Consider the following 12,166-nt stretch of genomic DNA (forward strand, 5'->3'; position numbering starts at 1 on the left):
TCACCTCAGCAGAGGGCGTTAAGCATGCTGACAGAGCCCGTGTGGCCAGGTAAGTGGGGAATGTAGGAATAAATAAATGCATATTCCCCCGCCCCTGTACGGGGGACGGGATGGAACCCAGGGGTGCCCCCACTGAGCCCCATCTCCAGCACTTTTTTTTTTGTTTTGAGTCACAGCCTCACTAAGGTGCCCAGGCCGGCTGTGAACTTGCCGTCCTCCAGCCTTCGGAGTTGCTGGGGTTGCAAGCACAAGCACGTGCCCGTGCGCAGGGTGAGGAGTCCTCAAAGCTTGTCCATTAATACCAAGGTCAGGTAAAAGCCTTGTAGTTCAAGCCTCCGCTTTAACATCCATCCAGAGAAGAAAGGGGTTGCTGCCACACGGCAAGAGACAGGGAGCGGTGGGGTACCTGCCGCCGGAGCTCCTGCAGCTCCCTCCGCGCCTCCAGCCGGGAACGCTCCACCTCCTGCAGCCCGGAACGAAGCTCCCCGGCCTCCTTGGCCACTGCTGCCCGAGCCTCCTCCAGGAGTGCCAGCTTCTGCTCCTTGTCATCGCTGGCAAGCTTCAGGCTAGAGAAGGCAGAGGGCAGAGCTGCCTGGGTGCTGGGAGGGGTGCATTCTGCAGCTCTACGCAAACACCCTCCCCATAATTCCTGGGGTGGATCTGGCTGACTCTGGTGCAGAGCGTCCCAAGCGCTGCCTGCCCATGTGGCCCCTCCTGAGCCTCCAGGGCTGGGCCAGGCCCTCGGCTAGAAGTACATCAGCAACTCCTTGATGACAGCAGGTGGGGTCTGGACCCAACCCTGCCTGCCGTCTCCACCTGTCCCTCATCTGAGATAGAAAAGCCACCAAAAATGACTCGTGCCAGTCTGTGGTTAGGGCCAAAGAACCCCCACCTGTGCGTGGCCATGGGTGAAGTTAGGTTCTAAGGACAAGATTCAGTGAGAGGACAGGGCTTGGAAGGACTCAGAGCTGGTCCCCCCCGACACCCACCTGATGCGCTCGCTCTCAGCCTTCTTCACTGCAGCCCGCAGCTCCTCGTTGGAGCGCCGCAGGGCCTCGCGCTCCTTGGCACCCTCACTCAGGCTGCGCCGCAGCTCCCCGGCCTCCTGGCGCTGGGCCTCGCGGCCCTCCTGGGCATCCCGCACCCTGCGCTGCGCCTCCAACACCTCCCGCCGCAGCCCATCGCGGGCATCCTCCAGCAGCCGCAGCTGAGTCCGAAGCTCCTCTGCCTGTGAGCCCAGGGCAAGGGTCAGGGCCCCTCGAGCTGGCCCACACCCATGTCCTTAGCCAGGGGCACCTGCCCAGTCCTCAGGCTGTGCGTTATGATTTAGGGCCAGGCATGCTGTAGTCAGCGGTGTTTGGGGCTGAAATAATCACTAGTCAGGACCGTCCTGTGGATGAGACCAAAGGACAGGGACCCCACTCATCTCTCTCAGTCCCCAAGCTGCACCAGCACAAAACAGGGGCTTAACAGATGCTTGCTGTCCATCTGTCTTCAAATGTAGGCAAGCATCTAATGCCTTTTGGCCCTGCAGGACCAGGCACCCAGCAGGCACATGGTGGCATTTAGGGGGCGGGAGACCCACCTCCCGCTGGCAGGACTCCCGCTGCCTGCCCAGGTCATGGGCTTGCTCCTGCAGCCTCTTCACCTCCTGGGCGTGAGCAGCAGTGGCCTCATCAAGCTGGGCCCGGAGGTCCCTCAGTTCAGACGTCAGGGCATTCATGGTGCTCTAGGACGGAAGGGCTTGGTCCCGCAGTGTCCCCTCATCCTGCCCCGTGCGACGCCCAGTCTACTGGCTGAACTGTCCACTTTCAGCTCCAAACAGCCCCTCCTGCTGGCCTTCCAGACCCCTGCTCACCCCACCACTACCTATTAAGTGCTGTTGGCACAGCTGGTCTCTCCCCTGAACAAGGGGACTCAGCAGGGCAGAGCTGTGTGTCCATCCCTCACACAAGGATTCCCAAAGGAAGGGCTGAACCTCCACAGCCTGGAAGCTCCACAAGGAGGCCAAGCCTCCCCTCTAGAAGGCCTCCTCCGGCGGAGCTGTGCCTCCCTATTCAGAAGGTGCCACTGCTCGACCACCCTACCCGGTCCTGCTCCTGCCGGCTCCGCGCATCTCGCTTCTGCCGCTCCATCTCCAGGGAGACGGCGGCCAGGCTGTGCTGGGTGCCCATCAGCTTCTCTGACAGTGCTGTTTTCTCGGACTCCTTCAGAGACAAGGCCTGGGCAGAGGCAAGGAACACAGAGTTGGGGGACTGGCTGGTCCTCGGGGCATCTAGGGACCTTCCCCCACTCTGCCTGGGTGATGTGCCCACTGGGGCTCAGTGGCCTAAGTCCTGTGTGCTTGTTCACCCCTCTGCAGCCCTGCAACAGGGCTCAGCATCAGCAGAACCCTGGACATGAACCTGATCCACGGACCTCACTCACCCACCACTCCGAGGCAAAGTCTTTCATTGTTCCCATTTTTATAGGTGAGCAAACTGAGGCTCAAAGAGGTAAAGAGACTGACCCCGGCAAAGAGGAGAGATGGGTACAGTCTGCCCTGTGTCTTACATTATGGGAAAGTCAGGAATTCGTTCTTTGGGAGAGGGTCAGCTGCTGCCATGGGCATTGTGGGGACTGACCAGAAGGCAGTCATGAAGACACCCGCCCAGCCTGGGTAGGGGGACGGATGGGAGAATGAGGAACAGCTTTCCAGGGGTCATGACCTGCTCCCAGGCATGGGGTTCAGCGATGCTTCACACACACCCCTCACCTCCCCAACCTGCAGGTGAAGAAACTGAGGCCCAGAGAGGGAAGCAGCCTGCCCCGGCCTCCTGACTGCGAGGTGGCCACGTGGGACCAGCTGTGGAACTGGGCCTGGGGAGCCGTGCAGGCCACACCAGAACTCACGCACCTGCTGCTTCTCGCTCTCGGCCAGGAGCAAGCCCTCGTCGCGCTCCTGCTGCAGGGTAGCTATCTCCTCGCTCAGCTCCTCCTTCTCGGCCTCCAGCCGGGCCAGCAGCTCCTCCCGCTCCCGCTGCAGCTGGCCCTGCAGCTGGGCCCGCTCCGCCTGCAGCTCGCGCCATGCGGCCTCCTGGGGAGCCGGGCCGGCACATGAGACCCACCGAAGGGGCCCAAGCAGCCCCTCATTCATATCAAGGCAAAAAAGGCCATCTGTTCCCAAAGCTGGGACAGGGCAGGTGGCCTTTTCACCAAGACAGGCAATAAGAGAAATGAAGGCACAGGCCAGGGCTGTGAGAGCCTCAGGGAGCAGGAGCGGCCCCAGATGTGTCAGAGAACATTCTCCGGAGGAGGGCGGAAGAGCAGCCAGCCAGGCAAAGAGAAAAGAGCAAGCCCAGGAACACAGCCACCAAGGCCCGGGACAGAGCAAGCAGGACGTGCTGGGAACCAAGGGGCCCCGGTGGGCAAGGGGGCCAGAGCCACGCTTCCCACCCAGCAGCCAGGCTGGGCCAGGCCAGGGGGGTTGCAGGGAATTTGAGGACAGTGGGGGCAAAGCAAGGGGTGGGGCATAAGGGGATCGTAGGAGTCTGGCCCCCCAGGGAGGGGGTGGGGGGCCAGGAAGAGCTCATAGGTGAAGGACAGCCCATTTCAGGGTGCCGAGGGCAGGTGCCTGGCCCCAGCACTGGCCCCTGGATGCTCAGAGAAGCAGGACAGGGGCCTTCTTCAAGTGTTATGCTGCTACCCGCTGGGAGGGTGCTGATATCCACCCAAATCTACTGAGACCCAGGGTGACCCTCACAGCAGCAGCCTAACACTGTCAGAATCAGACATCCAGGCTGGGTGGCTCAGGGCATCTGTCTTGAGAGCTGCTCTGAAAAGTATCCCAATATCAGTAATAATAATTTGTAAAGCATTGATTAAGTGCCAGTCACTATCCTAATCCCTCTATATGGATCACCTCACCTCCTTCTCCTAGTACCTCCTACTTCTATCTCCATTTCCACAGAGACCTTAGCATCACCAGTGTGTGACCACGATCAGATTCAAACTCAGGAACTCCTCATTCTGCCCCCTTCCCTTTCTTATATGTTCAGGTGCCAGTGATCCTTCATATGCAAATAGTGTATCACAAATGAAAAGTACTTTTCTGCTATATATATCATGTTGGCCTTTTGGGACACTGGAGATTGAACCCAGGGGTACTTAACCACTAGCCACATCCCCAACCCTTTTTTTGATTTTATTTAGAAACAGGATCTTGCTGCGTTGCTTAGGGCCTCCTTAAGGTGCCAACACTGGCTTTGAATACGAGATCCTCCTGCCTCAGCCTCCTGAACTGCTGGGATTACACGCCCCGCAATGTTGGCCTTTCTTCAATGTGATCATGGACCCCCTGCATCAGAATCACCAGGGTGGTAACTAAATCTGGGGTCTGGGAATCTGCATATTTGATAAGGACACCCCTACCCCCATGGATCTTCCCAACTAGCTGCCCCTAGGGCTTCCACAGTAGAAATGAAGTCCTGTTCCTCAGATGTGGACATGGAGGCAGAGCAAGAAAGAGGACTCTGTGGGTACAGAGGAGACAATGGCTCAGAGCCCTAACCGCCCCTACAAGGTGCTCATACCTTCTCATGCTGGAGTCGCTGCAAGTCCTCCTCGTGGGCTGCCCGTTCCTCCCGCAAAGAGGCCTGGGCCTCTCGCTCCGCCTGCACCAGCTTCTGGGCCATTAGCTCCTTGTCCAGAGCTGCTTTCTCTTCTGCAGTTATCATCTGCTGCCTCAGGCCTGCCAGCTCACCTGCACAAGAGGGAGGGTGGATGAAGACAAGGTTAGGGCAAAACCTTCCCTCAAGCCAGCAAACTGCAGCCAGGTGAGCCAGATGGTAGAACCCGGAGGGGAGAGGATTCATCTGGCATCTGGGCTGGTTCCCTTGGAGAAGTGGCTCATTCTCTCTCTGGACCTCAGTTTTCCCATCTGCTGCATGGGCCCACTGGCTCTGTCTGCCTACCTAGAATATCACAAAGGGGGGGCCCCCACAAACGGGAAGGATGTCAAATATAACCACTCCCGTTTGGGCTGCATGTATGGTTATTGGCGATAAAACCCGTAGCTTCCTGCATGCTAAGCCCACACTCCCAGCCCGTTTCGTTTTTATTTTGGGTCTCAATAAGTTGCCCAGGTTGGCCTTGAACTTGCTATCCTCTTGCCTCAGCCTCCCAAGTTGCTGGGATTGCAGGCACAGTCACAGCACCTGGCTATACCACCCTGTTATTGACTGAGCACACCACAATCAGGCACCTGGGTTATATCCCACAATTTCAATTCACCTACATAACATGCCTAGTTTATTTTTATTTTTATCCTCATTCACAGATGAGGAAACAGAGAGATCAGTAATTTCTCAATGCTGTCCAGCTCCACACAAAGCATCCCCTTTACTGATTAATGATATAAGCATTCTTAGTCAAGTGTCAACTATCAGCACTCACACAGGTGACAATGCGATGGTGTGTCCTTCTGTGGACCACCCAAACACCATCTCCCAGTGGGAAACCCACCAGCATTTCCCTTCCTGGTTCTGTCTGCTTAGGTGGATGTAAATAGGAAGTCAATTTCCATAACCCAGGTAAATGCCACGTTGATGTTTAGAGCGCAGGAAGAGCCATGCACCAGGGAAAGTGGGGACACACAGGAAGTGTCGAGTGTCCTGGGAAAAGCACCCTGCTGGCTCTGCAGGAGAACTCAGAAGTCTCTTGCCGCCCAGAGGACAGGAAAGCCACAGCAGCTCCTGCTGAGTCAGGCCACCTGTGCCTCTCATCCTGGCAAGGGTTTAGCCAGAGCAGGAATCTGGGGTCCAGAGAGGGAGGGGCTGCTCCAGGGAAGTTGAAACCTCTTAGGTCAATGCTGCCTGCCTGGGGGAATCCCAGAACCTGGTGTCCCTGGCCCTGGCCCCTCGTACCAGTCAGGGTCTCCTTGGCCAGCAGCAGGGCCTGTCCATCCGCTTCTAGCTGCCCCCGGCGTGCCTCGAGCTGGGCCAGCTGCGTCTGCACCTCGAACAGGCTGCTCTCCAGGGCTGCCTTCTCCACGCTGCAGTACACAAGCCCCTGAGGCCACGAGCCTCGGCCTCAACAGCCCAGGTAACTGGCTCTCAGGGCGTGCCCAGCCCCGGGCCCAGTGCCAGCCTCCCTGCCTAGCTGGGCCACGCTCCCCTGGGGAAGGCTGAGCCACAGCAAGGGCATGTTGGCAAGCCATGCTCCTAAGTAACGGCCCCTGTGGGCCAACGCCAGGCCCTGGGGGTGCTGGGCAGAGCCCAAGACCTTACCGCAGGCGAGTGGCCTCCTCTGACAGGGCCTGGCAATCGCGCTCCGCTGCCGCCAGCTGCACAGCCAGGCCGGCCCGGTCCTTGGCCAGTGCCTCCTTCTCCCGGGCCACTCGCTCCAGTGCCTCCACCTGCCGTTGGGACTCCCGCCGGGCCTGCTCCAGCTCCTGCTCCCGCCCACTCAGCTGCCGGGAGAGCTGGCCCCCACCAGGGACTGTGAGCACCACTTCCAGAACCCCTGACCCGTTCATCACATAGCACCTCAACTCGGGGTCTGACCCAGCTCCCGCCGGCGGACAGGAGACCCAGGGTTGAGCCCAGGCTCTGCCCTGCTGTGTGGTCCGCACTGGGCCTTTTCTAGACGCACAGCACCCATGTGTGCAAAAACAAGGCCCTCACTCAGCTATGGGAGTGAGGGGCGACAACCCTTCCTCACCTCAAAACTTGCAGAGCAGCTGAATATATAAAACCGACCAGGGGAGCTGCTCTGCTGGCTGGAGTGGAGGGCGGAAGCCGCTTCCGGCTCCCCTTTCGCCCTCCTCCAGATGCCCCTCCAGGAACCGGACTCACTCCAAGACATTAAGTTCCTAGGTCCCTGAAGCCCTAGGGTCCCTTGCAGCTGTGACATTCCAAAATGTCTGATTCTGATCCCTCGAGCCTCTCCACACCACCATGTGCTGCACCCGTGCCAAGAGCTGACAGCAGGCCCCTGTGCTGGGCTCCCAGTTTCCTCATGACACTCTTGACAAGAACTCTCAGCCCCGAGTTACTGACGGGTGACTGAGGCACAGGGAAGTGGGACAGCTCACTCAGAAGCAGGTTCCTAGGCTGGGCCCGTCCCCCTCTGCTCGGCCCACCTGAGCCAGCTGTTCCTGCAGCCCGCTACGTTCGCTGCGCAGCTCAGGCAGCTGCTGCTCCAGGGCCTCCCGGGCCTGCTCCGCGGCGTGTAGGGCGCCCTCCAGGCCCTGCCGCTCCACCTCCTGCTCCAGCCGCAGCTGCTCCAGCCTCTGCTGCTCCTCCAGAGCCAAGGCGGCCTCCTGCTCTGCCTGACGCTGCCGGCCCAGCAAGGCCACCTTTTCCTCCTCCAGCTGCAGGGGTGAGTGTGGCGGGACGGTAAGCAAGGGTTCCTCCCAGGACAGGGATGCTCCTCCACTCACCCACTGATCAGCCCAGGAGAGGGCCTGGGGAAAGGGGCAGGGTGTGTGGACACTGACGAGGGAGAATGAAGAAGGACCCCTCCTGTGAGACCAGGAGAGAGAAGACAGAGTGGAGACAGACGACGACAGAGACAGGAGCGGCAAAGACCAAAACAGACGGGTGCAGGGTGTGGGGGTCTGGGACACCTCAGTGGGGTCTCCCCGATGGGGAGGACAGGTGGACCAGGCCTCTGGGCCCACGACACAATATACCTGGGCGACAAGGCGGTTCAGCCCCAGCTTGTCCTGGGCGAGGCTCTCGTTGAGGGCACTTAGCTTGGACAAGGAGTCCCGCAGAGAAGCCTCCTCTGCCCTCAGCTTGGTCATGGACAGCTCGAGCTCCATGCGGCCAGCCTCAGCCTGCAGGGAGGGGACCATGTGTCAGAGCCAGTCAGGTGGAGAGAGACGGGTGGTGGGAAGAGACAGGGACAGGCGCAGAGACGGACCTCGGGATGGTGTAGGGAGATAAGTCAGGAAATTCCCTGCTCAGGGAGGAGGCTGCAGCCTGTGAGGACATTAAGAAGCTGCACGCTGCAGAGCTGGAGGGAAAGATAACCCAGGCGATGCCGCAGCAGGGCCAAGGCTCAGGGCTTTCCCTGAGTGAGGCCTAAGGATGGTACCTCTCAGGGTCCAGGGTGAGGGGAATGGGGCAGGTTCCCACTGAAAACTTTCTGGACCACGGCCCCACCTCCCACAGACACAGGACCTCGGTCTAGATACTGCCCGGGAACATCTGGAAAAGCAGGAATATGGCCACTAAGAAAAGTCAGCCTGGTCCAAGGGAGGGGTCAGTCTGTGACCAGGCTCCGATGTCAGCCAAGGATCAGTCTGTGGCCAGACTGGGAAGACCTGGGTCAGAGGTAGGTGTGTAGTTGTGTGATAAATGGGGACCCACCTTGGTCAGCGCCTCGGCCACCTCTGCCTTCTCGGCCTGCAGCATGTCCCGCTGCAGCGTGGCGCAGCTCAGTGCCTCCCTCACCTCCACCAGCTCCTTCACCAGCCCTGAGCGCTTCACTTCCAGCTGCTCTAGCTGTCTATGGCTGTGGGACAGAAGACAGGCAGGTGCCTCATGTCACTTCTCTGTCCTGGCCACCTGCAACCAGCAGGATGCTGGGCAAGAGCCTTACCCACAAGGACAGCCAACCCCCTGCCTGTTAACTTCCTGACTCTGAGCATCAGTTTCCACATCTGCAAAACGGGGTGTCACCTGCTTTAAGAAGTCGTTATAAGAATATGTGTATTACTCTACAGGAAATGCTTAAAATACTGCTTGACACATCTTCCCAAGCAAGAACAACATCCACCACTACAGTGCACTAAACATCGTCACAACCTGTGTCTTACAGACCCACACAGTGCAGACTCAAATCCCAACTCTTTCACCATGTACCCTGGGACAAGTTTCATGGCCTCTCTGACTCAGTTTCAACATCCACAAAATGGAGATAACACCTTCTACATCACAGACTTATAATGAGAGTTAAACAAGAGAACCTTGGTGCATTGGCATTTCTTTTTTTTTTAAGTTGTAGATGGACACAATACCTTTGTTTTTGTTTTTATGTGGTGCCGGGATCAAACCCAGTGCCTCACGCATGCTAAGCAAGCGCTCTACTACTGAACCACAACCCCAGCCCTTAAATTTTTTAATAAGAATATTATTAATAGTTATTTTAATTTTAATTGTTATAGTTCTTATAATTCAAACTCTGCCTCCTACCAGTTCTCTGATGCTAGGTAAGTGACTCACCTCCCTGGGTCTCTTTCCCCAAGTGGGGCTGGTTAGCCGGGCTCAAGGGAACAGACCTGTTGTCCAGCTACTTGGGAGGCTGAGGCAGGAGGACTGCTTGAGCCCAGGAGGGCCAGGCTCTAGTGCACTATGCCCATCAAGTATCCACACTAAGTTTGGCATCAAAATGGTGACCTCCCAGCAGCAAGAAGCCACCTGGCCTCCTAAGGAGGGGTCCACTGGCCCAGGTAGAAGTGGGGTAGAAGACAAGGCGCCAGTGCAACGCCAGAGGCCTCCTCCAGGTGGCAGGAGGCTCAGGACGGAGGAGGTGCCCAGAGAGAGCCGGGAGGTGCAGTGAGAGGCGGGAGGCTCCCTGGGAGGCCTCTGGGAGCTGGCGGCGAGGTGAGGAGCTGCCCACCTGCGCTCAAGCTCCCTTTGTGCCCTGGCGCCGTCCTGAACTGCATCCTCCTGCTCTTCCTCCAGCCGGTCCCGCTGGCGCCGCAGCTCCTCCTGGGCAGCCTGCAGTTTCTCCAGTTCCTGCCGCAGTCCCTCGGCCTGCTCTTGGGCCGCCTGCAGGTTGTGGGCCAAGCTGCCCTTCTCCCTGCAGGACAAGGGATAGTGGAGCAGCAGGCGCTGTTATGGCTGCTCTCCCCGCAAAGAAGCCAGGCTGTGCCACTGCCCAGGAGCTGCGTCCTCTGTCCTCCCAGGCCTCTCACTCCAGGAAGCCTGTTCTGATGCTCCTGTGGCTGATTCAGCTCACCCACACCTCCCAGCAGGAGCCTGGCTTTCCTCCCCCAGCCTGCCCACTTGAAGGCCTAGTGGGATGGAAGAAGGTGCTGCGTTACCTGTGAGTCCCCCCACCAAGTGCAAAAGGCCAGGAGTAGGCTCCTGGAACACACCGGCAATTTGGCAGCCAGTTCTGCTAAGCCACACAGACACAAAAGGCCCCCACGATACCCCTCTGCAATCCTAGCAAGCCCAACAGAGCTGCACCTGTCCAGATCAGCTTCCCGCTGCACAGAACAGCAGTACCTGGCAGCCACAGCAGGGGGGCGTGTGACTGCCACTGGGAATCCCAAAAGCTTGCAGGGAGCTGCCATTTTCCACAACTCTAATAGTCACAAGTAGGGGCAGGGGCTGATTGTAACACCTTCTTTCAAGCCAGCTGGGGTTTCTGGCTCAGGCTTAGAGCTTCCCTCTCTTCCCTCGAAGTTGCAGTCCCCAAATATGCTAGATACTAATGTTGGCAGTGGGTGGGGAAAAGCTTATAACATGACATTAAGTAAAAATAGCAGAATGCAAAATGGGCTGCTCGCTGATCAGCACTACTTAAAAAGCCATCTCCTTCCCAGGCAGGGAAATCATGGGTGGCCACCCAATGGGCTTGAATTCTAATTCTACCCTGCCCACGGGGCCACACCTGCTTTGTGAGATTGGGCAAGTCATCTCCATACAGTGAGTTCCAAACTGCAGGAGTCTGACAGAAAGACTGAGATGATACACATGAAGCACTTGCAAACATGGTGGGTGTACAAGTGCCCCTACTCTGCCACCTCACTGCCAGGAAACACAATAGAAACAAAGCCAATACCCTACTAGGGGTTCAGAGGGGCAGGTGAGACTGTGAGGGGCCCCCCCTTTTGATTTCCCCTCATCCTTCACATTTTTTGTTAAACACTTCTAATTAGGAAGATAAAACAAAAATAACCATGTAGCTGAGAGGTAGATAATTTCTTTTCTTAAAAATCTCTAGGAACAGGCTGGGGTTGTGGCTCAGTGGCAGAGAGCTTGCCTAGCATGTGTGAGGCACTGGGTTTGATCCTTAGCATTGCATATAAATAAACACATAAAATAAAGGCACGCTGTCCATCTACAACTACCAAAAAAAGAGGGGGGGCCAGGTTGTGGCTCAGTGGTAGAGCACTTGCCTAGCATGCGTGAGGCACTGGGTTCGATCCCTGGCACCATATAAAAATAAACAAATAAATAAAGATATTGTGTCCATCTTAAAAAACAACAACAACAACTCTAGGACACTGGGTGCAGTGGCACACGCATGCATGTAGCCCCAGCAATTCGGGAGGCAGGCAGGAGGATCGCCAAGTTCAAAGCCAGTCTCAGCAATTCAGCAAAGCCCTAAGTAACTGAGCAAGACCTTAGTCACAAAAATAAAGCCAGGCACCGTGGTGCAGGCCTATAATCCCAGTGTTCAAAGCCATCCTCAGCAATGGTGAGGTGCTGACCAACTTGGGAAGACCCTGTCTCTAAATAAAATACAAAATAGGGCTCGGAATGTGGCTCAGTGGTTTTGTGCCTCTGGGTTCAATCCCCAGTACCAAAAAAGCAAATCTCCAGGAAGCCAAGTATGGTAGCACATGCCTGTAATCCCAGTGACTAGGGAGGCTGAGGCAGGAGGATCACAAGTTCGAGGGCAATTTATCAAGGCCCTAAGCAACTTAGTGAGAATCTGTCTCAAAATCAAAAATAAGGGCTGATGTTGTGGCTCAGAGGTACAGCACTTGCCTAGCATGTGTGAGACACTGAGTTCGATCCTCAGCACCATATAAAGTAAAATAAAGACTCTGTGTCCACCTATACCTAAAAAATATTTTTTAAAAATAAAATAAAATAAAAAGGTGCAGTCAGATTCAATCTACAGTACAAAAAAAAAAAAAGCCCTCTAGGAAACAGTCTCAAAACAACATTGTCAAAATTTCCCTGAGAAGCTGGGCACACTGGTGCACACCTGTAATCCTAAGTTTGTAGTCAGCCTCAGCAACTTAGTGAGACCCTCAGCAACTTAATGAGATTGTCTCAGAGTAGAAAATAAAAGGAGCTAATGGTTGGGGCTGGGGTTGTGTTCAGCAGTAGAGTGCTCACCAAGCACACATGAGGCGCTGGGTTTGATCCTCAGCACCTCATAAAAAATAAATAAAAGTTATTGTGTCCAACTACAACTAAAAATATTTTTTAAAGTG

The 12,166-nt window shown here is 56.5% G+C and overlaps 1 protein-coding gene across 15 annotated transcripts in view; it reads right to left on the reverse strand.

Moving 5' to 3' along the window:
• Crocc (ciliary rootlet coiled-coil, rootletin) overlaps nucleotides 1–12,166 on the reverse strand; it is a 46,232-nt gene that overhangs the window by 12,997 nt on the left and 21,069 nt on the right. For all 15 annotated transcript variants that reach the window (XM_048816250.1, XM_048816249.1, XM_048816247.1 and 12 more), the window contains 12 exons: nucleotides 9,607–9,789; nucleotides 8,355–8,499; nucleotides 7,673–7,819; nucleotides 7,121–7,351; nucleotides 6,267–6,460; nucleotides 5,904–6,031; nucleotides 4,572–4,741; nucleotides 2,897–3,076; nucleotides 2,088–2,222; nucleotides 1,586–1,729; nucleotides 990–1,228; nucleotides 407–566 (listed from right to left, as the gene is read on the reverse strand). In XM_048816250.1, the coding sequence (XP_048672207.1) occupies nucleotides 407–566; nucleotides 990–1,228; nucleotides 1,586–1,729; nucleotides 2,088–2,222; nucleotides 2,897–3,076; nucleotides 4,572–4,741; nucleotides 5,904–6,031; nucleotides 6,267–6,460; nucleotides 7,121–7,351; nucleotides 7,673–7,819; nucleotides 8,355–8,499; nucleotides 9,607–9,789 (2,056 nt within the window). The remainder of the gene's footprint in view (nucleotides 1–406; nucleotides 567–989; nucleotides 1,229–1,585; nucleotides 1,730–2,087; nucleotides 2,223–2,896; nucleotides 3,077–4,571; nucleotides 4,742–5,903; nucleotides 6,032–6,266; nucleotides 6,461–7,120; nucleotides 7,352–7,672; nucleotides 7,820–8,354; nucleotides 8,500–9,606; nucleotides 9,790–12,166) is intronic.

The sequence above is a fragment of the Marmota marmota genome, unplaced genomic scaffold, assembly GCF_001458135.2.
Source record: "Marmota marmota marmota unplaced genomic scaffold, marMar, whole genome shotgun sequence".
NCBI classification, from domain to species: Eukaryota; Metazoa; Chordata; class Mammalia; order Rodentia; family Sciuridae; genus Marmota; species Marmota marmota.